Genomic DNA, 24,290 nt, shown 5'->3' on the forward strand with positions numbered 1-24,290 from the left:
CTGCTGCGCACAGATAATGATAGCAATGGTGTGCAAGGTTCTCAAAGGGCAGGGAACAGGATGGGAGGGGGGTATATCCAGTGTGTTGGGGACGCTTATCACGACCTGTGACACATGGCCACAGCCCCAAGATGCATAGCCAGCCACATTATTTGCCTGACATAGGGGTCTATTTACTAAGCAGTGTTAGGAGAAGTGAAATGTGAAGAGTGAAAAGTGATAAGGCACCAGCCAATCAGCTCCTAACTGCCATCTCACAGGCTGTGTTTGAAAAATGACAGTTAGGAGCTGATTGGCTGGCACCTTATCACTTTTCACTTCTCCTAACACTGCTTAGTAAATAGACCCCATAATTTTGTCCCAACTACCACTGGGGCAAATGTTGGCGAGTATTATACGGAGAAGCTCCTCATACCTTCTCTGTACCGCTATAGTGGAACACATATGGGAGAAGTGGATGTTTAAACAAAAAAACAACAACACTCTTTTTTATCTGGCATGAAAGTCTTAAAACTCTCTGAAGCTAGTTGCCAGGATACTTGTAGCTCCTTTGTTAATCTGGAAAAACGTTAATTGTTTTTTTTGCAACTTCAAAAATGAAGATAAAAACAAAGATTTTTTTTGTGTGTAAATTTGGCTGCACGAAGAACTACGTCTTACTTTCTACCACCATAAAAATTTAACGTTTGAGAAATTCTGTATTTTTTAAACCACATTATTAATATTAACAGGGAAATTACATCCTGTACACAGACACACACGTAGTAATTTACTATATAAATTGTTAAACAATAAAGAGGAAAAACTCCACATGTCTGTGGCATTGTCAGACCTTTCCAAAGATGGTGTGCTTGCTATTAAGCTCATCAGCACGACCAAGTGTAAAGAAAAACTGGCTCCCATTATCATGAGGTCCGGCATTCGCCATGGCAACCAGTCCTCGTCGATTAAAGCGCAGACGTGAATGGAATTCATCCTGGAAACGAGGAGACAACAATAAACCATCTAGTTGAACATCGCCTTTGTGTTGGCTACAATAAGCAGATTAATTAAAAAGATCAGAAGACCCACAAAGATGAGCATTTCTTAGTAACTCATATGAGTACTGAAGTCACATTATATAACAAAAGGCACTTTTATCTGGGCTCACAGTCAGGAATAGAAACCTGCAGGAAAAATAATTCTACAGGCAAAAAGCTGGCGTTAAATCCCAGGCACAATTTTAGCTGGAGAAAAATACGTTTTTAAAATGATGATACATAAAACCTCACTTACAGATGTGTCCTCATACACCTAGACGCGAGCGAGCAGTGTCAAGTGGCGTGGCATATTTTTCGCCTGAAAATGCATCTTTGTTGCAATCGGATGCAACAAACCGCTTCCCGAGACTGCATTGATTAAATTGATATGCGACACTTGTATGTCTGTGTGCGACCGAGTCTACATCTGTTTGGCGCGACTGCAGCAATAGTGTACCAGGACACATGTGTACACACTGTAGCTTCTAATGCATGTTAAAGCAAAAATGCAAATAACCACACTGCACTTATTGTGTATATACAGATTTTCTTTGCCAGGAGGGCATAGAAAAAGAGAAAGACTCTTTAAGATGTGCCATTAAAAATATATATATTTTTTAATCTCTTTATTTATAATAGTTGGTACAAAATAATAATTACCCAACATATTGTATACAAATATAGAAGAATGTTTCCAAAAACACAATATGAATATCACTATTAATAGACTAGTAAATTAAAAAATGTTACCAGAGAAAAAAGAAAAAAAAAAAAGGGGTACAGAGAGAAAAAAAAAAAAATAAAAATGGGTGGGCGTAGGGAGACAACAGAGGCAACCTATGGTACTCTACACTGCACGGAGAAGACCAACTTCATTCCATTCCGGGCAGCTGTGGGTCCCAAGTAGCATGAAACTATGACAGTATTGTGAAGGCACGCAGTGATATATTCCATAGAGGCTATATACCATATTTTATTCAATAGTACAGTCATTGCCGGAGCCTCGATTTGCTTCCAATTTGTAGCAATCAACAGTTTAGCCGCATTATAAATGTGGCCACATAGTTTGTTTTGAGGTTTAGAGAGGGATCTAGTAGGTTTACAAAGAAGCATGTTTAGAGGGTCCTCAGAGGGGAGATACCAAGCACCTTAATGATGCGACTTCATCCCAATATTTTTATATCAGGGAGCAGTCCTACCACACATGTAAATAGGAACCAATTTGACCGCATTGCCTCCAACAAAGATCTGAAGATCCCGGGAAAATCTGATGCAGTTTTGCAGGGACCATGTACCACCGGGAGTACACTCTGAAAGAATTTTCTTTTATATTGGTATTATATGGGGGACTTAGCTACCCATTGTCTGATATCTGCCCAATCATCGTTCTCCAAACTAATCCCCAAATCTTGCTCCCAGGTCAGCTCAAAAGGCTCATTGAATTCATGGGATGAAGGGGATAACAGAGTATAAGATCAATATGGATCCCTTGCAGCCAGGGTTGTAAACACATCTACGCTCAAATGCAGTAAGCTGTCACATTTTGTGGGGTTTACTGAGTAATCGAATAAAACTACAAATCTGTAAGTAAGCGAAATGAAGGCTAGAAGAGGACAGACCATATTGATCACCTAAATCTGCAAAATTTTGTAGGGCAAAATCACCCTGAATATGCAGGACTCTAGTTAACCCAACAGATATCCAAGGATATGTGTAAGAGTTCATACACCCCAGTGGGAAATAAAGATGACGCCATATAGGGGTCAAGGGTGATGGGTAGGGTGCCACTTCTAAATGCTTATTAAGTTTGTCCCACACTTGCTGGTCTGCCCTTACGCAGGGAACTTACCAACCGCGGCTGGTCTCATATTAGGGGGTAACCATGGGAGAAAACTAGCTAAGTGGGTGCCCACCAGATCATTTTCCAGTAATTCCCATTTCCTACTCCCCTCTTCTGAAACACTTTAAATATCTTATTATATCAATGTTTAAAATTTAACTTTTATTATATTACCTCACAGGTCTATCAAATTTGTGACCTCTTTTTTTTTATTCAGACAATACACAACACAACAAACAGAAAAATTTTAAAACACAAAATTAGGTGTGATCACACTATGCTTAGCACAGCAAAACATGAAATGTAAATTAAAACAGTTATTCTTTTTGTGCTTTTTAAAAAGAAGAACAGTGTGTTCATTTACATTCCCTATGCTTAATATAGTGTGATCACACCTAATGCTGATCTGTGTTTTGTTGTGTCGTGTATTGTCTGAATGAATAAAAAAAAAAAAAAAAGTCACAAACTTGATATACTTGGCACAATTGTATTATATACTGTATAATAAAAGTAAAATTTTAAACAATAATATTATAAGATATATAAAGTGTGCTCCACAAAAGAGCGGCTCTCTTTTTCTATGCCCTACTGGCGAAGAAAATCTGTATACAGTATACGTAATATTGAAACACCAAACTCGTGGGAGCACCACCAACACCTTTAAGGGACATTCCTTTCATACGGTAAATTCATACCTAAATTTATTATGATTGTTGGCACATACAGTACATTCTTACTCCATTAATTTTCCAGTCCTGTGTGGGATCAATCCAATATCACTTGTGCACACTGCATTTCTATAAACATGTTTGATAGGTGTTTAATGTGCACTATTCAACTGCATTAACATTTACTTCTATAGCGCTAGAATATTCCGCTTTACAATTGGGAACACAGTAATAATAGACAGACAAAGAGGTTAGAGGGCTTACAATCTATAGGCTATACCACTATATGGGAGTACTGGGGTTGCAATATCCAGGGACGAATAATAGTTTTTTCATTCAATTATTTTTTATTTACCATTTTTAATAAATGCAAAACAACAACTTGCTCACTAAAAATCCCCCTAAAGGTGTGTACACACGGAATGATTTTTTAAACGATTGGTCGTTAACGATATCGTTCAGACGTTCACTTTTTGAGCCTGAACGATGAACGGCCAGCAATGCGCGTTCACCTTGGTCATTGATCAGTGTAGTTCATGGTCCGAACATCCCGTCCAACCTGACGATATTGTCAGGTTGGACATGTTCGGGGATGAGGGAGGGAGCCTGGCACTGAACGATTTCGTTCATGAAATCGTTCAGTGTTTCGTGCTCAGTCATTAACGACACTTATCACAACTGCCGGGGACACACGGGACGATGTTCGTTCAGGGAGCACATAGTTCCGTGTGTACGCACCTAAGACCACCCTCCTAACCAATAATATTATTTTTACTACTGACATTTTATATAATAGGTCAATGTATGATCTGGCCCCAAGTTGCCCATCAGTACCAAATAAGCAACAAATATTTTTTTTACAACGGCAGTCACACAACCTCATCCAATCAGCAGTTATCTCTTTACACTGTGCGCAGTACACCATACAGAGACATAATCTGTAAAACGATTCCAGACTTCTAGCCATTGACTTCAAATTATGTTCTAGTTTCTAGGAGCAACCCCCATGTTAATATGCAGATTTCTGCATTCATGTATAGGTTTCAAGCTATTGAATTAGGAATGAAAAGCACACTAAAACTTTCTGGAGCCAGTCTCTGCACTTCCAGCATTGTGTATTTATCTTCATTATCATCTAACTACACTAACAAGCATTGTAACAGAGCCAGGTCTAATCTTGTTACCGTTTTATTATAATAAAACTTGGGAGAGGAAAAGAACATACCTACAACATATGGCAATAAATATAATACATGGCAGTGTAAAGCTGGGTACACTGAGCGATGTGTACTCAGCCGACATGTCGGCCCAGCTGGTTGACATATTGGATCATGGGTACACATCAGAACGAGGTAATGAAGGACGGAACAATACCTCGTTCCGTCCTTCATTACCTGCAACAGGGCCGCTTACGATATCGTCCAGCGCAGTTGACCGGACGATGTCGCAAGTGTCTGCGGAAGCACACATATTGGCCAAACACACTGAGTGATGCAGCCGGTATGTCGTTTCGATTCGGCCACAAAACGGCATATCGTGCCGACATCGCTCCAGTGTGTATCCGGCATAATAGCAAATGTAAAACTAGACCAACATCAGAGCTGGCTTCAGCAAGGAAGTATCTATGCATAGGAAATTCCCAAAAAAACATATGGGACAATAAAGCAGTACGTATTAGCAGTTCAAAAAAGGAAAAAACATTCTTTTCGACATACGGAAGAATCCGAATACACCTAAACTCAATACACCATGCGGTGCCAGATGCCTGGCGCGAGTGGGCTGCACCGCGCGGTGTAGCACATTTTTACTTGAATGTGCATCTTAGTTACAACGCGAAGCGAAAAAGTTTCACGGGATTGCACTGATTAATTTAAGTAAATCCTGCGCCTAAATTAATCTCTCTCATAGGGCCAAATGTAATAGATGGTCTGTTTTAGTAACAGTACAAACTCGCACTTTCTCGCACTTTTAAAAAGTGGGAGTTTGTACTGAAACTTGCAAATTCAATAGCCTGCGAACTTTTCAGCTCGAGGCTACTGCATTTGCGAGTGTAGGCGAGTTTAGGACTATGTAAACTGACACCTTTTAATGCTAGTAGCATTAAAAGGTGCGAGTTTTAGAGAAGTCATCACAGATCAGTGAGATCCGTGATGGTTTGTGTGTAGTGTTTTAAAAAAAAAGAAAAAAAAAAACAAACACCCCCTCCCCAAAAGCATAACCAGCGTCGGGCTTTATAAAGCCTGTTCTGGTTCTAAAAATACAGGGGCCAAAATGCGTAGGGGGCCCCTGTATATTAAGAACCAGCACAGGGCTTTGTTGAGCTGGTCCTGGTTCTGGAAAATCAGGGGACAAAACGAGTAGGGGTCCCCTAAAAATTCCAGAACCAGCACCGAACTCTTTCTAGCGGGGGGATAATGCCACAGCCAGGGAAAACCTTTCACCGGTTTCCCCGGCCAAAGCATTATCCCTGACCACTAGTCAGTCCAGGCCGGGGATCCCTGGAGAGTTGGGTTGCCCCCCAATAAAGGGGCACCCCTCTCCAGGGCACCCCAGGCCTAGACTGATAGCCCGGGGCTGTCCCCGGCACCCTATGGCCGTGGGTGCCGGGTTGATAGTGTTAGTGTAAAGTGTAAAAATTAAATTTGCATATTGTCTTTAGTTGTAGAACCACAAGTACCAGCAAGCCTTCCCTGCATGCTGGTATTTGGAGAACCACAAATACCAGCATGCGGGGCATTACGGGCCCGCTGGCACTTGTAGTTCCACAACTAAAGAAATACGTAAATAAACGAACATACACCGTGAATGTAAAATTTTATTAAAACATACATTCACACTCACACATACTCACCTAGTATCCGAAGTAATCCATAGGGGTGTACCTGAAAACAAAAAATCCATACTCACCTCTCCTATGCGTAGATCACGTCCACTTGTCCAAGTAGGCAATCTTGCGGCTACGATGTAGTGGTTCCCACCACAGACTTCAATGGGGGATTTCTCACCATAGAAGTCTATGGGAGACACAGGCTGGCCGCATTCAGCTAATCAGGGAGCTGCTCCGATGAAGATGCTCCCTGATTTGCTGGCGGCCCATTCACTGACGGGGCACACATGCGCCCCGGTCATTTACGCGAAGCAAAGGTATGTGTACACACATACCTTTGCTCAGTCCGGCATGGATCGGGTTTTTTGCGTTTTTTTATTTTAACCCCTGGATTGCCTACTTGGACAAGTGGACGTGAGCTACACATAGGAGAGGTGAGTATGGATTTTTTTTTTTCAGGTACATCCCTATGGATTACTTCGGATACTAGGTGAGTATGTGTGAGTGTGAATGTATGTTTTAATAAAATTTTACATTCACGGTGTATGTTCGTTTATTTACGTATTTCTTTAGTTGTGGAACTACAAGTGCCAGCAGGCCCATAATGCCCCGCATGCTGGTATTTGTGGTTCTCCAAATACATAGCATGCAGGGAAGGCTTGCTGGTACTTGTGGTTCTACAACTATAGACAATATGCAAACTTCATTTTTACACTTTACACTAACACTATCAACCCGGCACCCACGGCCATAGGGTGCCGGGGACAGCCCCGGGCTATCAGTCTAGGCCTGGGGTGCCCTGGAGAGGGGATCCCCTTTATTGGGGGGGTACCCAACTCCCCAGGGATCCCCGGCCTGGACTGACTAGCGGTCAGGGATAATGCTTTGGCCGGGGAAACCGGTGAAAGGTTTTCCCTGGCTGTGGCATTATCCCCCCGCTAGAAAGAGTTCGGTGCTGGTTCTGGAATTTTCAGGGGACCCCTACTCGTTTTGTCCCCTGATTTTCCAGAACCAGGACCAGCTCAACAAAGCCCTGTGCTGGTTCTTAATATACAGGGGCCCCCTACGCATTTTGGCCCCTGTATTTTTAGAACCAGAACAGGCTTTATAAAGCCCGGGGCTGGTTATGCTTTTGGGGAGGGGGTGCACGTCATTTTTTTAAAATTTAAAAACATTTAACATAAGTACACACAGAAACATGTACATATCTCATGGATATGTGCATGTTTCTGTGTTAATCTGACCTGCTCAGGATGTACTCGCTAGCCTGAAGCAGGTCTATTATTTTGGGACTTTTGGTAATCTTTTTTTTGCGAGTCTGAAACAGACACTCTATTACATTGGGCGAGTTGATTGTTTTCAATGTGAAAACATCTGGATGCGAGTTTGAGAATGGAGAGTTTTAGTAACGCTAAAAAATGCGAGTTTTAGTGAACAGACACCTTAATACATTGGAGAGTTGTGAAAAATTGCAAGTTTAGCACCAAACTCGCAATTTACCAAAACAGACTACCTATTACATTTGGCCCATAATATTCTTTGGGCTAAGTTTGAAAGTAGTTCTGTTTCCCTTTCAGGTCCTGATTTCTCATCCCGTTTAAGTTACGGATGTGGAAATTATTCTAAATTAGCTTCCAAATGCTCCTAAATGCAGCCAGTGCTGGGTGACACAGATTTGCCTCCTGCTTATAGTGTAATAATTAAATTTTCCAATGGTGCAATCATAGGTTCTCACAGCTATAGATAGGGAGGTATCAAACGTTCTAAAGAGGACACAGTGATTGCAAAATATGTGCATTTTTACGCACTACAGGAACGTGGGGACCCGTTTTTTTAAACTGAGCGGGTCCTGCAGGACTCTCTGTTTGTCCTGTCTGTCTGCAGCGCTGCAACATCCAATCACCGCCGGCGGCATCTTCTCAACCAATCCCCGCCGGCAGATTCTCCTCACTGCAGCTCCCAGAATCCCCTTGGTGCTTGTGGCTCCTTCTGCCTGTGTGTCCGCCTTCACCAGCAGGGGATCCCCCAGGACGGTTCCTCATTGTTCTCCTCTCCGTCCCACTCTCCCTGCCAGATAGCCGGAGTGATGCTGGTACGCATTGCCCGGGCCCGTACACCCTCACTGCTGCTTTGCTATAAAAATAAAGATGCAAATACAACAGGTCTCTGGGTAATGTAGTGTATGGTGTAGCCAGCGCTGTCCCTGTGTAGGGGAGGTAGCGGTGTGTGCCGTCCACTCCCAGCTGTCGCACTATTACAACTTCCAGCCTGTCCTGTCGGCTGGGACTTGTGGTTCTCCTCCAGCCAGGGAGGCATAGACTTCCTGCCACTGCTTCCCAGTGACTAGGAACTACAGCGCACCGCGCTCTGCACAGCACTGTAGGTATGTATACATGCATTTATGGATGAACTCAGGGCCGGTTCTAGACATTGTGGAGCTCAGGGTGAAAGTTCCCCGTTGCCCCCCCCCCCCATAACATAACACTATGCAACACGCAGTAATGGCCTTTATAACACATTATGCCACATGTAGTAATGCCCTTTATAACACACTATGCCATACGCAGTAATGCCCTTTATAACACACTATGCCACACTCAGTAATGCCCTTTATAACACACTATGCCACACGCAGTAATGCCCTTTATAACACACTATGCCATACGCAGTAATGCCCTTTATAACACACTATGCCACACTCAGTAATGCCCTTTATAACACACTATGCCACACGCAGTAATGCCCTTTATAACACACTATGCCACACGCAGCAATGCCCTTTATAACACACTATGCCGACACGCAGTTATGCCCTTTATAACACACTATGCCACACGCAGTAATGCCCTTTATAACACATTATACCACACTCAGTAATGCCCTTTATAACACACTTTGCCACAAGCAGTAATGCCCTTTATAACACACTATGCCACACGCAGTAATGCCCTTTATAACACACTATGCCACACGCAGTAATGCCCTTTATAACACATTATACCACACGCAGTAATGCCCTTTATAACACACTATGCCACACGCAGTAATGCCCTTTATAACACATTATACCACACTCAGTAATGCCCTTTATAACACACTTTGCCACAAGCAGTAATGCCCTTTATAACACACTATGCCACACGCAGTAATGCCCTTTATAACACACTATGCCGACACGCAGTTATGCCCTTTATAACACACTATGCCACACGCAGTAATGCCCTTTATAACACACTATGCCACACGCAGTAATGCCCTTTATAACACATTATACCACACGCAGTAATGCCCTTTATAACACATTATACCACACGCAGTAATGCCCTTTATAACACATTATACCACACGCAGTAATGCCCTTTATGACACATTATACCACACGCAGTAATACCCTTTATAACACATTATGCGACACACAGTAATGCCCTGTATAACACATTATGGCACACGCAGTAATGCCCTGTATAATTCATTGTACCACACACAGTAATTACCTTTATAATACATTATCCCCAATTCAAATTACACCACACAGTAGTCCCTTATGCTATGACACATAATGCCAAAATAAGTGTACCTTATACACAAGGCCCACAGTAGTAGTGCCCCTAATACAATGCCCACAGTAGTAGTGCCCCTTATACAATGCTCACAGCAGTGGTGCCCCTTACACAATGGCCCCAGTAATGGTGCCACCCATGTAGTGCCCCCATTAGTAGTACCCCCAGTGGTAATGCCCCCATAGTTGTTTCCCCAGTAGTAATCCCCCAATTAGTAATGCCCCCTATAGTAGTGCCCCCATTAGTAGTGCCCACAGTAGTAATATCCCTTATAGTAGTTCCCCCAGTAGTAATGCTCCCCCATTAGTAATGCCCCCATTAGTAATGCTCCCCAGTAGTACTGCCCCCATTAGTAATGCCCCCTATAGTAGTGCCCACTGTAGTCATGTCCCCAGTAGTTGTGCCCACCTATAGTTGTGCCCACTAGTAGTAATGACCCTATAGTCGTCCCCCAGTAGTAATGCCCCTATAATCGTGCCCCCAGTGCTTCCGACTGAAAATAAAACCCACAAATTTACCTTACCTTACCTTTAGCCCCGCTCCCGCTGCCGTCCGGTCCGACCGCAGCTCCTCGGATCTATGGGAGAAAAGTCATGACGTCCCTCCCATAGTACTCTCTCCCGGCAGCGGCGGACGGTGTGGGGGGTTTTGGGTCCGGTGTATTTTTTTTTTTTTTCTTCTAGGTTTTTTTTTTTCGGGGGGGAGGGGGGACTCAGTGGCGCCCTCTAGGTGTCGGCGCTCCGGGCGACGGCCCTGTTAGCCCGCACCTAGAACCGTCACTGGATGAACTATGAATATAGCAGGGTGTGCTCTGCCAGCTCCTCGATCATTCAGAGTCTCAGACAGACTCAGTCACTCTTCCTGTGCCCGTTGTGCTCCTGGCTCACTCAGCCACAGTCCAGTCACTTTCCCTCACATTCTGCTCAGCCGCAGCCACTCTCCATTTACTAATTTTCCGGACGGGGAGGTGTCTGTGGGGATGTTGGGCGGGGGAGGTGTCGGTAGGTGCCCAAGCTATCTACCCTTGCCCCCTTCCTACACCCAGCACTGCCTGTCCCTAACCTCCTCCTTGCACCCAATACTGCCCCAGCTAACTACACTTGCCCCCTCCCTACACCCAGCACCGCCTGTCCCTAACCTCCTCCTTGACCCCAGTACTGTCCCAGCTATCTACCCTTGCCCCCTCCCTACATCCAGCACTGCCTGTCCCTAACCTCCTCCTTGGCCAGAGTACTGCTCTAGCTGCTATCTACTCTTCCCCCTACCTACCCCTAACCTCCTCCTTACCCTTAGTACTGCACCAGCTGCTATCTACCTTTGCCTCCTTACTACCCCCAGCACTACCCGCCCCTAGCCCCCTCCTTGCCCCCAGTAGTGTCGCAACTACTGTCTGCACTTAACCCTCCCTACCATAGCTCTGCCCGCCCCAACTCCTCATCTAGCCCCAGCTCTGCCGCAACTTCTCACTGCCTTTACCTCCAGCTCTACCCAAACTGCTGCTTGCCCTTAACCCTCTCTACCCCAACTGCTAACTGCCCCCAGCTCTGTCCCAAATGCTGCCTGCCCTCACCCCCCCCCATAATATGTAATGGGACAAAAAAACAGTGGCGTAGGCCCCTCAATTTTCTTTGCTCAGTGCGATCAGTGGAGAAGTTACCCATAGCACCCAATCAGCCCCCAAAATCTCTATAACTCCTACAGTTTACAAGAGACATAAAAAACAACAACACCTAGAATTATCAATAAATTAAACTCATGCATATTGCCCCCTCTTCCCCAAATGGCCGTCACTCCTGTCCCGGCAGCTTTGTATTACAGACCAAGAGCCTGATGCTGAATATGTGACAAGCTGATGGAGCACCACCAACCGAGAGAGCGGTTTTACAAATTGTGGAGAGTAAGTTGTCTACATTACATCATAGGGAATAAGGAAAGACACACACACAGAGTATGGTGGAACAAAACAGTATAATAGTATATCCTGAAGAATAAGGAATATAGCAGCACATTGTAAATACATTTCACAACAGAAATATAGGTCATCATACTTATCCAGTAAATACCACCGTTAGTTTATTACATGTATAACGGGCCTTTGGGCCTGATTCAGACCCACTCGCGAGCGGCTGTCCGCTCGCAAGTGGGTCGATGTTATGGACTGAGCATGCGCACGACGGAGGGAGCTCCGTCGTGCGCATGCGCCAGACGCGACGAGCGAAGGAAAGTCCTTCGCTCGTTGTGTCCGATCAAAGGGGGCGTGCTGTCAATGTTGATTGACAGCATGCCCCCTTTGGTAGGCGTGCCTCCCTGACGGGGGCGTTCCCACGGGAACGCCTCCCGTCAAAAGCCGGCCCACTGACATCACTAGTGATGTCAGTGGGAGTGATTTTGGCTCTGATAGAGCCAAAATCACTCCGGAGCTTGCGGTTGAAAACCTCAACCGCAGGCTCCGGCTCGCAATTTCGATGGTCGCGATGGTCACGACCATCGCGGCCATCAAAATGCACGCTCGTATAGCCTGTGGGTGGTGACCCACAGCTATACGAGCGTCCAGGAGGACGCTTCATTTTCATTGAGCCCGGCCCTCATTCAGAGCGTGCGCTCTGCTCAGAGCGTACGGCTCTGAATGAGGGCCTTTGTGTTGAAATGAAATAGAAAGTGATCATTTCAAACATATCTGACTAAAACCAGCCATTTTCACATGGACATAACAGACCTCAGAATGTAATATAGCTTGAATTTATTTGAGACTTTTCAGCCAAATAATATATCAAACCAGTACGTAGGAAACGTACGTGTGCCCCCCAGCCCCCCAGTCATTTGAAATGACCTATAAGCTCCATTGATAAATTAACAAATGTCCACCAGGATCTGCTCCATGTCCACTATTATGTCCACTGAATGTGACTGAAAGGACACCAGTCATTGTAACCTTTTCGCCTATTGTAAAGCTTGGTACACACTAGACGATATGACGTCCGATCCAGCAGATAGACACTGGCCAATGATTGGCCAGTGTGTAACCGCTATGTCATTGACGATGTGCGCTCCCGCGCGTCGTCAGCGACATTCCCCATTGCACCTGCATGCAGGTCTGACGGGCGGTATCGTCAGCGGGGGCCAGGAGAGAGCTGGAGTCTCTGGCGCTTGGTGATGACATCATCTCCAAGCGCCGGCACTGCACCCGCTGCAGTGGAAGTGGGGTGAATCCCGGGTCTGACCTGGCTTGGATCCCGGGACAGACCCGGAAAATTGATGGGAAAGGGGTATAAGGGTAATACAAGCCTCCATTGGTGTTTATAAATCTTCTGTCCATCTATTCTACACACCAATACTATTATATTAAATAAACAAGCAGACCAAGCGTGCGGAGGGAGAAGGACGAGACTCTGGCACTACTGTGTATGTGCAGATCTTCGCAAAATGGTGCCCGTACCATTTTCCCAGTGCTTACAGTGACATCGGTGGCGAAGCAAGTATATCTTGCACCCAATATAGATACATCTAATGCAAACACTGCAGGGAATACTTCCCCCTATTCACCATACAGTAATTGTCATGGTTTAGTAAAAACCTCATATAACCTGAGGTACTATTGAAGAAGGCGACAAAGGAAACAGAGTTGTTAACAATAGACACTGTTATGCAATGGGAACATAGAGGTAGCATGAGCTGAAAGCTGCAGTTATAGCAATCACTGACACTTACAGCAATATAATAACACTCACACTAACCTCACATCCTGAGGGATATAACCCCCTCCCTCTATTTTATACAGTATTTCTCTCACTGCCGCTTTGACATCTCAGATAACACGCTGTTAAGATACAGAAAAAGTTCTATGTTCTATGTGTATGTCAATCTAGGTCTGTCTTTATACTCAGCTGCTCCCACTTACAAAACAAACGTCCTTTGTTCCTTTACATTTCTTTCAATAACAGGAATGATTTAGCTGTATTTTTTTCTGAAGGACTGAATTAGATAAATCTCTCACTGTAATGTGTATTGTATGGTTTTACTGTATGACAAGAAAATACAGGACTGTGATACTTACTGATAAATCCCTTTCTCCAATTCAGAATACATACGAGAGCCCAGCAGTCGGGATGCCAGGAGTCAGAACAACTGACAGTGGCATCCCGATGCTCAGAATCCCGACATAGGCTCGGTACGTATCCGCCCTTTACCCTCCCTTCCTGCATCCTAATCCCCCCTGTCCGTAAGTGCCAGGCACGCCCCCAAGAATGACAAAGAGGGGATGCGTTTTATAGACACACCCCCTTTTCATTGGCCACACTCCCTTTTAGGATGCGCACGCAAAGGTGCCCTCTCTGGCTCTGGCGCCCTGCCTGCCGCCGGAGCTAGAATGAACACTAATGTATATACTATATCTGCAACATTTATCAAATTAACATTTTTAGAAGCATTATAGTGTAGAAGTTCTAATTGGTGTGTATGTTGGTTGCATATAGTGCTACTACATAAACAAATTAATGAAGAAAGGGAATGAATGTATTAACTGCTAAACCTGCTTATTTTACCCATTAGGGCAGTGTTTACCAACCTCGGTCGTCAAGGCACACTAACAGTCCAGGTTTTAGTGATATCCATGATTGAGCACAGATGGTTAAATCAAAATAACTGAGGTACTAATTAAGACACCTGTACTCAAGTATGGCTATCCTTAAAACCTGGACTGTTAGCGTGCCTTGAGGAACGTGGTTGGGAACCCCTGCATTAGGGGATATATTGTTAATGATTAAATATGATCACCACAAGGTAATTATTTCATACACAATTACAGAATGTCTAATATGATATATATATGTGTGCTTATTGATGGATATGATATATATGTGTGCTTATTGATGGATATGATATGTATGTGTGCTTATTGATGGATATGATATTTGTGTGTGCTTATTGATGGATATGATATATATGTGTGCTTATTGATGGATATGAAATTTGTGTGTGCTTATTGATGGATATGATACATATGTGTGCTTATTGATGGATATGATACATGTGTGTGCTTATTGATGGATACGATATGTATGTGTGCTTATTGATGGATACGATATGTATGTGTGCTTATTGATGGATACGAAATTTATGTGTGCTTATTGATGGATATGATATATATGTGTGCTTATTGATGGATATGATATATATGTGTGCTTATTGATGGATATGATATATATGTGTGCTTATTGATGGATATGATATATATGTGTGCTTATTGATGGATATGATATGTATGTGTGCTTATTGATGGATATGATATATATGTGTGCTTATTGATGGATATGATATATAGGTGTGCTTATTGATGGATATGATATATAGGTGTGCTTATTGATGGATATGATATTTATGTGTGCTTATTGATGGATATGATATATATGTGTGCTTATTGATGGATATGATATTTATTGTGCTTATTGATGGATATGATATGTATGTGTGCTTATTGATGGATATGATATATAGGTGTGCTTATTGATGGATATGATATATAGGTGTGCTTATTGATGGATATGATATTTATGTGTGCTTATTGATGGATATGATATATATGTGTGCTTATTGATGGATATGATATTTATTGTGCTTATTGATGGATATGATATGTATGTGTGCTTATTGATGGATATGATATTTGTGTGTGCTTATTGATGGATATGATATATATGTGTGCTTATTGATGGATATGATATATATGTGTGACTATCATATTTTCATAATCAGAGTCATAATAATTCCCAATTTCTTTTAAAGAAGGATCCGATTAAAAGTTATGTTTTAATTATGTTCATTTCCTGATATCAGTTATATCAAATAATTTATTATAAAAGAGTTCCCCACAGAGGATTAATTTGCTGCACATTGGCAGAGGCAAATGGAAGTTTTTTTTCTGAGAACTTGATATTCGATTCCAGGTAGCACCTCCAGCTATATACAAAATGTGGTAACTAATAATTAGAATGTACTAAATTGCTGGTCTATAAATTGAATAAATTTTTTGTCCTGTGCAGGATATTATTTGTGTTTCTTGAATAAAGTACGTACCCTGGAACATAAAATGATTATTCTCCAAGATCAATCTCAACAAGTCAAGTATGAACTCAGTGGGGAGACCCTGTGACTCTGAACATACAAGAAGAAGTCTCGACAGATTAAATCCCCAACTCATGTGGGATTATGGTGTACAACAATGATACATCCATCGTCGCCAGCAAGATGCCATCCGCAATATCACCAATGTCCCTAATTTTACTCAAAAAGTCTCCAGTGTATCTCAAATAACTGGGAATGTGGGAGATCAAATTTTGCAGGAAACTGTCCACAAAAAGGGCCAACAGAAATAATAAGTCTGCCAGGGGGATCCACTAAGGACTTATGCACTTTAGGTAAAGTGTATATTAAAGAGCACACCGGATGGTCAACCTTAAGAAAATGTTATATTTGTTCAGTGATCAAGCCGCACTTGACAGCAGAATTAATCACAACATCAACTTTTCTCTAAAGGTGCATACACACGTAACGATTTTTCAAATAATTCTTCGTTAACGACGTCGATATCGTTCAAAAAATCGTTCAGTTTCTGAGTTACAACGATGAACGAAAATCGTTCAAGCACGCTCCCGTTTGTAGTTCATTTCAGACTGTCCAACATAAATATTTTCATTAAGGGAAGGAACATTTTTCGGTCATCGCTGTAAAAATCATTTATTACACTTCAAAAAATCGGTCACTTTTTCAAGGGAAAATCTGACATAAAATCGTTGGTTACAAAATAGTTACGTGTGTATGCACCTTTAATCATTAGTATTGGATTAACACAATGCCAGAGGTAGGTAGATCTCAATGCATTTCTCTGGTCAATAGACAAATTACCAACTTGATGACCAGACTGAAGGATATTAAAATCATGTTCTGTCAACCTCAAAAATTATCGAATACTGGCATCGCTACTAGGAGGATCAAATGAGCCAGGTTTAGAGGACATACTGGATTTATTTACATCACTACTATTCCTACTGACAGTGGCCCTGTCGCTCGCTCTGAATCAGGGCCGTCCTTCTTAATTTTTAGAGCGGCCTCCTGGCTGACCACCCACAGCTATAGCGAGCTACCAGGAAGATGGTCGCGATGGTCAAGACCATCGGCTTGCGACAAGACCCTTGTGGTAGGGTCTCGTTGCCACAAGCCCTGGAGTGCTTTCGGTTCTATCAGAGCCGAAGGCACTCCCACTGACATCACTTGTGATGTCAGTGGGGCCGGCCCCAGACGGTAGGCGTTCCCATAGGAACGCCTCCGTCTGGGCAGCCACACCCCCGGCACACCCACCAAAGGGGGCGTGATGTCACTCACCATCGACAGCACGCCCCCTTTGGTACGAGACCCGGAGTGACGGTTTGCCCGTCGCTATCCGTGTCTCGCGCATGCGCATGACGGAGCCGGCTTCGTCGTGCGCATGCGCACTCGGCCAACATCGACCCGCTTGACGAAGCTTTCGTCCGAACTTGTAATGGTCAATAGCCAAATTAAAGTCGTAATGCCTAAAGAAGGGAACAAAAGACAGTCCTACTTATATATGTACATGTAAACAGAAAACAGGGAGCGCACACATTAATCAATCGTAAAAAGCACTTTACTATATTTCACTGCTCATGTACAACATAGCAAAGATCAGTGGGTATAGTACAAACTCTTGATTCGGCATGTACCTACGATACCTCCGGATAGTACCAATGGGCAAGTACCGTTCCAGGCAAATCCTTAATAGCAGCTTGTAATTAACAGACCAAGGGCGGTATTCAATTGTTGCGCCCCTGTACGCACCCGACAGGAGCTATCCAATTGTTTCTCCTGTCGGGTGCAATCAGCTGCCGGTGTACCATTTCAGCTCGTAGCCCCAGGGCGGTGCGAGCTGAAATCGTCGAAAAGAGTTACATCACTTTTCGCGATCGTGTCCAGCACTTTGATTGGGGGCAACTGTTTTAAGCGGCTAAACCAGACCACTTTGGGCCCGATCAGCGCGAAAAACAGCAACAATTGAATAGCGCCCCGCGATCTCCCGTCACTTTGGATGGGAGATCGGGCGCACTATAACAATTGAATATCCATATATCAAATACAAATGTCATACATTTGTGCTACTGATGTGCCCAGCTATAACGTGGCATCACAGCGTTATCTCTCACGCCACGCATGGCGCGCCACACACCACGCCATGAGTCGCGCCACAAAGAAAGTTTAGTAATGAAAAAAGTCATTACGTGTAATACAACATTTTGCCCACCAGGTGTCACTTTTCCTAAACTACATAGCGCATGCGTGTGATTTCCAATGTACCGTATGGTATGTTTTGTATCCCCGCCCGATGATTGTTTGACAGAAGCGGTGATTTGGTACACTATACAGTATTACAGCGTTTTCCACATGGAATCAGGAATGTACTGTATAATAAAGCGGTAGAAGAATGTCTAATACAGTTTGAAATCATTAAGCTCTGTATTACCCACTGACTATGCGGTTGAAATCATACTGTATTTGCGCAAATGTAAATACTGTCGGCACTGTCCCAGACTTAGACATTGTAGAGGTTTCATTACTTTACAAACTACAGAACTCTAGTAATGGGTGAAGCGTGTGGCCTAGCGGTCTAATGCCTAGTCTCACTGCTTCTCCCCTCTTCTTGTTCCGTGGGTTCGAGACCTTGAAAATATGTTTTTTTAAATTATTTTTAAAATCTTCACTTAAAATATTCAGTATTCAATACAGTACATGTGGAGCGCATGCCCAGTGCTTCGGGAGTCAAACAGCGAAAATAGGATTTTTATTATTGTACATACAGTACTGTACCTTAGAACGCAAACTTGGGTCAATGTCGGCGCTGACCCAGACGTGGACATTATAGTGATTTTTTTATGACCATCAAGTGGTAATGGGCTTTGTTAAAGAGAGTGGTCTCTGAATAACAAACTGATTGTGCGTTTAAACCGCAAAATTGCGTCAATGTCAGCGCATGTCCAGTGGACGGGTTGCAATGACAATGGAATGTGTGCCGCATGTCCAGTGGAGCCAAGCCATAAACCAAGTAGTGCTATGCCATGGCGCATGCCCAGTTGTCTGTATTGCTACAGTACTGTTGAATTTTCACACTTGTGCCATTCTGCACTGTCCGAGACTTACAGTATACACAATAGTAAATTCATGACTTCAGAAAGTGCTACAGTAGTGGACTTTTTTTGTAGGGAAGTCTCTGTATTACAAACTGACTGTGCTCTAGAGCGCAAACTTGCGTCAATGGCAATGCTGTCCCAGACTTGTAAACTGTAGTGATTTAAAGTGTTCAGTAACTGATAGTTGGCTCTGTTTGAGAGAGAGGTCCCTGCACTACAAACTGACTCTGCGTTTAAACCGCAAAATTGCGTCAATGTCAGCACAGTTGGCGCTGTGGTGACTTATAGCCAGTTCTGAGGGGTTACGGTACAAATAGGATCTCTGGCGCGTGGCCAGTGGCGGGGTTGCAATACATTGCCAGTGGTGCTGCGCCATAGCCATACCCTTGTAACGCTATGCCATGGCGTACAGTATGGAAGATCATACAGCAGCGGCTCATGATTCACACACAGTGAAAGTGGGATCTCCGTATTACACACTGACTATGTAATAATAATATTAAAAATAAAAAGTGTAACCTTGACTGTCTAATAATAATAAAAAAAATTTAAAAAAAGTTTAACCTTCCAGGTTTCGAACCCGGAACCGGGTTGTACAGACGTCTGCAATGTAGAAGTTCGATTTCTTACCTCTACGCTACAGACGCCTGAGTACTTAATCGTATGGTACTGTAGATGTCACATAAAGTACTGTAGAGGACAGATGCAATTCTTACTAAGAGAGACTTGTGAGCAAGGGGTTAGGTGATCCGTCTTGCTTACACTTCTTTCCTTATGTTCGAGACCTTGATAATTTATTTTTTTAATGTTCACTATAGTACTGTAGTTGAGTATTGTTATCCAACCCTTACAAAACTCAATATATTATACTGTATGTACTGTAGATGTGCCCAGCTACAGTACTGTAGTTTGTTGCTCCATACGGTATGCCATATACCGCATTGCTAGTTGCGCACTACACTGTGGCGTATTGAGTCTCATAGCACTGCAATGCCCAGTTGTCTATATTATAGTAAGTACAATACTGTCGACCCTGTCCAGGACTTACGGTAGACATTGTAGTGATTCCATGACTCTAGGAACTACAGTACAGTAGATGCAGTAGTCTAGGGGGCTAATGCCTAGCCCTACTGCATCTACCATTTTCTTGTGCCGCTGGTTCGAGACCTTTAAAATATATACTGTATACGGTCATTTTCACTATTGTGTGGTGCAAAATTCAACGGCACCGTCAGTTTTTAATATACAGTACAGGCACATTCATAGCGGCACACTAGTTGTCCTAGCAGACGGGGGATGGTGTCCTTGGCAATGGTCACAATTCGTAGCATTTTTCAGGACACTAGGGCAGAGCTGACTGCTTACAGTAAATGGATTAACAAAGCATCCTTTATTATGGTAATGAGAGGCTCTTGCTTGCTTTGGGGGAAGGGACCTGATGCACTGTGTATGACTCTCGGCCCACTGGGCATGCGCCAGAAATCCCATCGCAACCCTCCTACTGGGCATGCGCCCGCCAGAGATGGAAATTCAACAGCATACCGACTGCAGTAATACAGCCAACCAACTGCGCATGCTCAGTGATGATCTTCCATAAGCCATGGCATAGCGCTACATGGCATATGGCTTGGCGCCACAGATCCCATTGTACAGGTACCCCCTCCATTTCTAATCCACCACAGATGGCTGACAGCCACCATAGCGCCAACCGTGTAATAGAGAGAGCTCTCTCTCATACAGATCCCACTACTACCATACTTAGTGTGCAAGGTTGGAAGAGCATCACCATTGTCATAAGTTTGCGATGCAACGCTATTTTGCGCTTCAAACGCACAGTCAGCTTTGAAGACAGAGAGCTCTCTCACAGTCAGAAACCACTCTCAGACTCAGTCCAAGAGACGTGGCTATAGTGTGTAAGGCCGAGACCGCATATGTGTTGTCGCATGTTTGCGTTTTGCGGTTTAGGCGCACAGTTTGAAATACAGAGCCCTCTCTAGGCGCTACAGATCCCATTGTAACCTCTCCACTGGGCATGCACATGAAATCCCATTGCAACCCCTCGAAGCAGACAGCCACCACAGCGCAGACATTGACGAAAGTTTTGCACTATTTAAACACACAATCAGTTTGTAATGTCTTACTTTTAAGCAGCCTTTTAAACAACAACACTACAGTATTACAGTACAACACTACTAAAGTAGTTTCACTATAGTGTCCAGAGCAGACAGTGCAAATAAAAAAAAATATACAGTATACGGTACGGTATATTCTTTTCCAGGGATCGAACCCGGGTCCATAATTCTACCAAAGTGATCACCTAACCACTAGCCCACACGACAGCTACAGTGAACCGCACAGAGCGGCCTCATCCTTGTGCACTCCTCCCGCTGCTGTTTTTAATAAAAAAAAAAAAAAATTGTTATACTGTAATTCATCCCATCTCAGTGAAAGCTGTGCGTGCATCTCATTAATCTACAGTATCGGTTATACCGTGACAACAACTCGGGCAACTTCTCTACTGTTCAGTTACTGCACCGTACCGTATGTACAATACTGTATGTGCAGTGATTTGCATCCTGTTATAAGATCTTACTGTACGGTACAGTACTGTATGTACATTATGTGACATTAAAACAAGAGATATGGTAAGAACTTACCTTTGTTATCTCTGTTTCTACGAAGTCCATAGGGTCCACAGGGTGACCTTGGGGTATAGCTGGATCCTGGATCCTCGGGCACCACGGAGTTAAAGCTTTTAGCTGCTCCCAGGATGCACTTGGGTCCAACCTCCCCTATACCCCGCCCCCGAGCCACAGGCACCTCAGTTGGTAAGCAGCCCAGGCCGGAGGAGGAGACTAAACAGAGAGAAGGAAGACTGGAACACACAAGAACCATACTCACAGAAATGGGAGACGGAAAACCGGTGACCAGTCACAGAGCCCATATGAAGCCAGGTGCGTCAGGGCGGGTGCCCTGTGGACCCTATGGACTTCGTAGAAACAGAGATAACAAAGGTAAGTTCTTACCATATCTCTTGTTTTCTACTTCAGGGTCCATAGGGGTCCACAGGGTGACCTTGGGGATGTCCCAAAGCAGTCCAACTAAGGGCGGGGACGCTCCTGTGCTGATAGGAGAACCCGGCGCCCAAAGGATGCATCCTGAGAGGCAAAGGTGTCAAACGCATAGAACCTCAAAAAGGTCTGAATGGAAGACCAGGTGGCCGCCTTACAGAGCTGAACAGCAGAGGCGCCACGGCTAGCAGCCCAAGAAGGGCCCACAGACCGAGTGGAATGAGCCTTAACAGAGGCTGGAACGAACAGGTAAACCCTCCTGCATATAAGCCTCAATAATAACAGAACGAAGCCGACGGGCTAGAGTCTGTTTGTTGGCAGGCCAACCCCTCTTGTGAAAACCAAAGAGGATAAACAAAGAATCCGACCTCCTCACAGAACTAGTCCGGTCCACATAAACCTGGAGTGCACGGACAACGTCTAAGGAAGCCTCCCCAGCCGAAAGATCAGGCGACTGAAAGGCTGGTACAACAATTTCCTGATTAATGTGGAACCTGGAAACCACCTTAGGCAGGAACTCAGGACGAGTGCGAAGCACCGCTCTGTCCTGACGAAAAAACAGAAAAGGGGGACGACAAGAAAGCGCCCCCAAATCTGAAACCCTCCTGGCAGAAGCAATTGCCAAGAGGAAAACAGTTTTAAAAGTTAGCCACCTGAGCTCCACTGACTCCAAGGGCTCAAAAGGCGGACCCTGTAAGGCCCGAAGAACCACCGCCAAATCCCACGGGGCCACAGGTGGCACAAAGGGAGGCTGGATTCTCAAAACTCCCTGGAAAAAGGTGTGTACGTCCGGCATAGCAGCGATCCTGCGCTGGAACCACACTGACAGAGCAGACACGTGCACCTTCAGCGAAGAAAGACGTAATCCTAAATCCAAACCCGACTGAAGGAAAGCAAGAATACGCGAAACCCGGAACACCTGGGGATCATAGTTTCTGGCCTCGCACCACTGAAAGTAAGTGTGCCACACTCTGTGATAGATCCTCGCGGAAGCAGGCTTGCGCGCCCTCAGCATGGTGGTAATAACGGAGCTAGAAAAGCCCCGAGACCTCAGGACGGCTGTCTCAAGAGCCACGCCGTCAAAGATAGTCGACCCAGATCCGGGTGAAGACAGGGCCCCTGAGACAACAGGTCCCTCCATTGAGGTAGGAGGTACGGAGCGTCGATGGACAGGCTCCGCAGATCGGAGTACCACGGCCTTCTGGGCCACGCTGGGGCCACCAGGATCAGTGTGCCTCCGTCCTGTTTGAACTTGCGCAGGACCCGAGGCCGCAGAGATATCGGAGGGAACAAGTAAGCCAGTTGAAACAGCCATTTCACCGACAGCGCGTCTATCAGACTTGCGCCTGCGTCCCTTGTCCTTGACCCGTACACAGGCAGCTTGTGATTGTGACGGGACGCCATCAGGTCCAGCTCTGGCAGCCCCCACTTGTCCACGAGTAGTTGGAATACCTCTGGATGAAGCGACCATTCCCCGGGATGCACGTCATAACGGCTGAGGAAGTCTGCCTCCCAATTGAGGACTCCTGGGATGAAAACTGCCGAGAGAGCTGGAAGATAGCGCTCCGCCCAAGCCAGGACGCGGGACACCTCCGACATCGCAGCTCGACTGCGAGTCCCTCCCTGGTGATTGATGTACGCCACCGTGGTGGCGTTGTCTGACTGCACCTGAACAGCCCTTCCGTGAAGAGCGGTGCCGGACAACTGCAGGGCTCTGTATACTGCCCGCAGTTCCAGGATGTTGATGGGAAGAATCGCTTCTGCCGCCGACCAACGACCCTGAAGTGACAAGGAGCCTGTCACCGCCCCCCAACCCCGGAGACTGGCATCTGTCGTGAGCAGAACCCATTCCGGGATCCAAAAGGGGCGCCCCTCTAGGAGATGAGCCGTCTGCAGCCACCAGGCTAGGGACAGACGCACCTCCGAGGACAACACCAGCATCTGAGAGCGGATCCTGTGTGGCAATCCGTTCCATTCCGAAAGAATCAGCCCCTGCAGGGGCCTGGAATGGAACTGGGGCAAACTCCACCATGTCGAATGCCGACAACATGGACCCCAAAACTCTCATCGCTGAGTGCACCGACACTCTGCCACTGCTCAGACAACTGTGAATC

At 44.8% G+C, this 24,290-nt stretch overlaps 1 protein-coding gene across 2 annotated transcripts in view; it reads right to left on the minus strand.

Annotated features, from left to right (window-relative positions):
• Window positions 1-24,290, minus strand: part of CWC27 (CWC27 spliceosome associated cyclophilin) — a 261,740-nt gene that overhangs the window by 207,753 nt on the left and 29,697 nt on the right. The window contains exon 4 of one of the 2 annotated variants that reach the window (XM_088444061.1): window positions 833-976. The exons of the other annotated variant lie outside the window; for it this stretch is intronic. Coding sequence (XP_088300187.1) covers window positions 833-976 — 144 coding nt within the window. The remainder of the gene's footprint in view (window positions 1-832; window positions 977-24,290) is intronic. 2 annotated transcript variants of the gene reach the window in all.

This window comes from Taudactylus pleione, unplaced genomic scaffold, assembly GCF_031769625.1.
Source record: "Taudactylus pleione unplaced genomic scaffold, aTauple2 ptg000345l, whole genome shotgun sequence".
Classification (NCBI taxonomy): domain Eukaryota; kingdom Metazoa; phylum Chordata; class Amphibia; order Anura; family Myobatrachidae; genus Taudactylus; species Taudactylus pleione.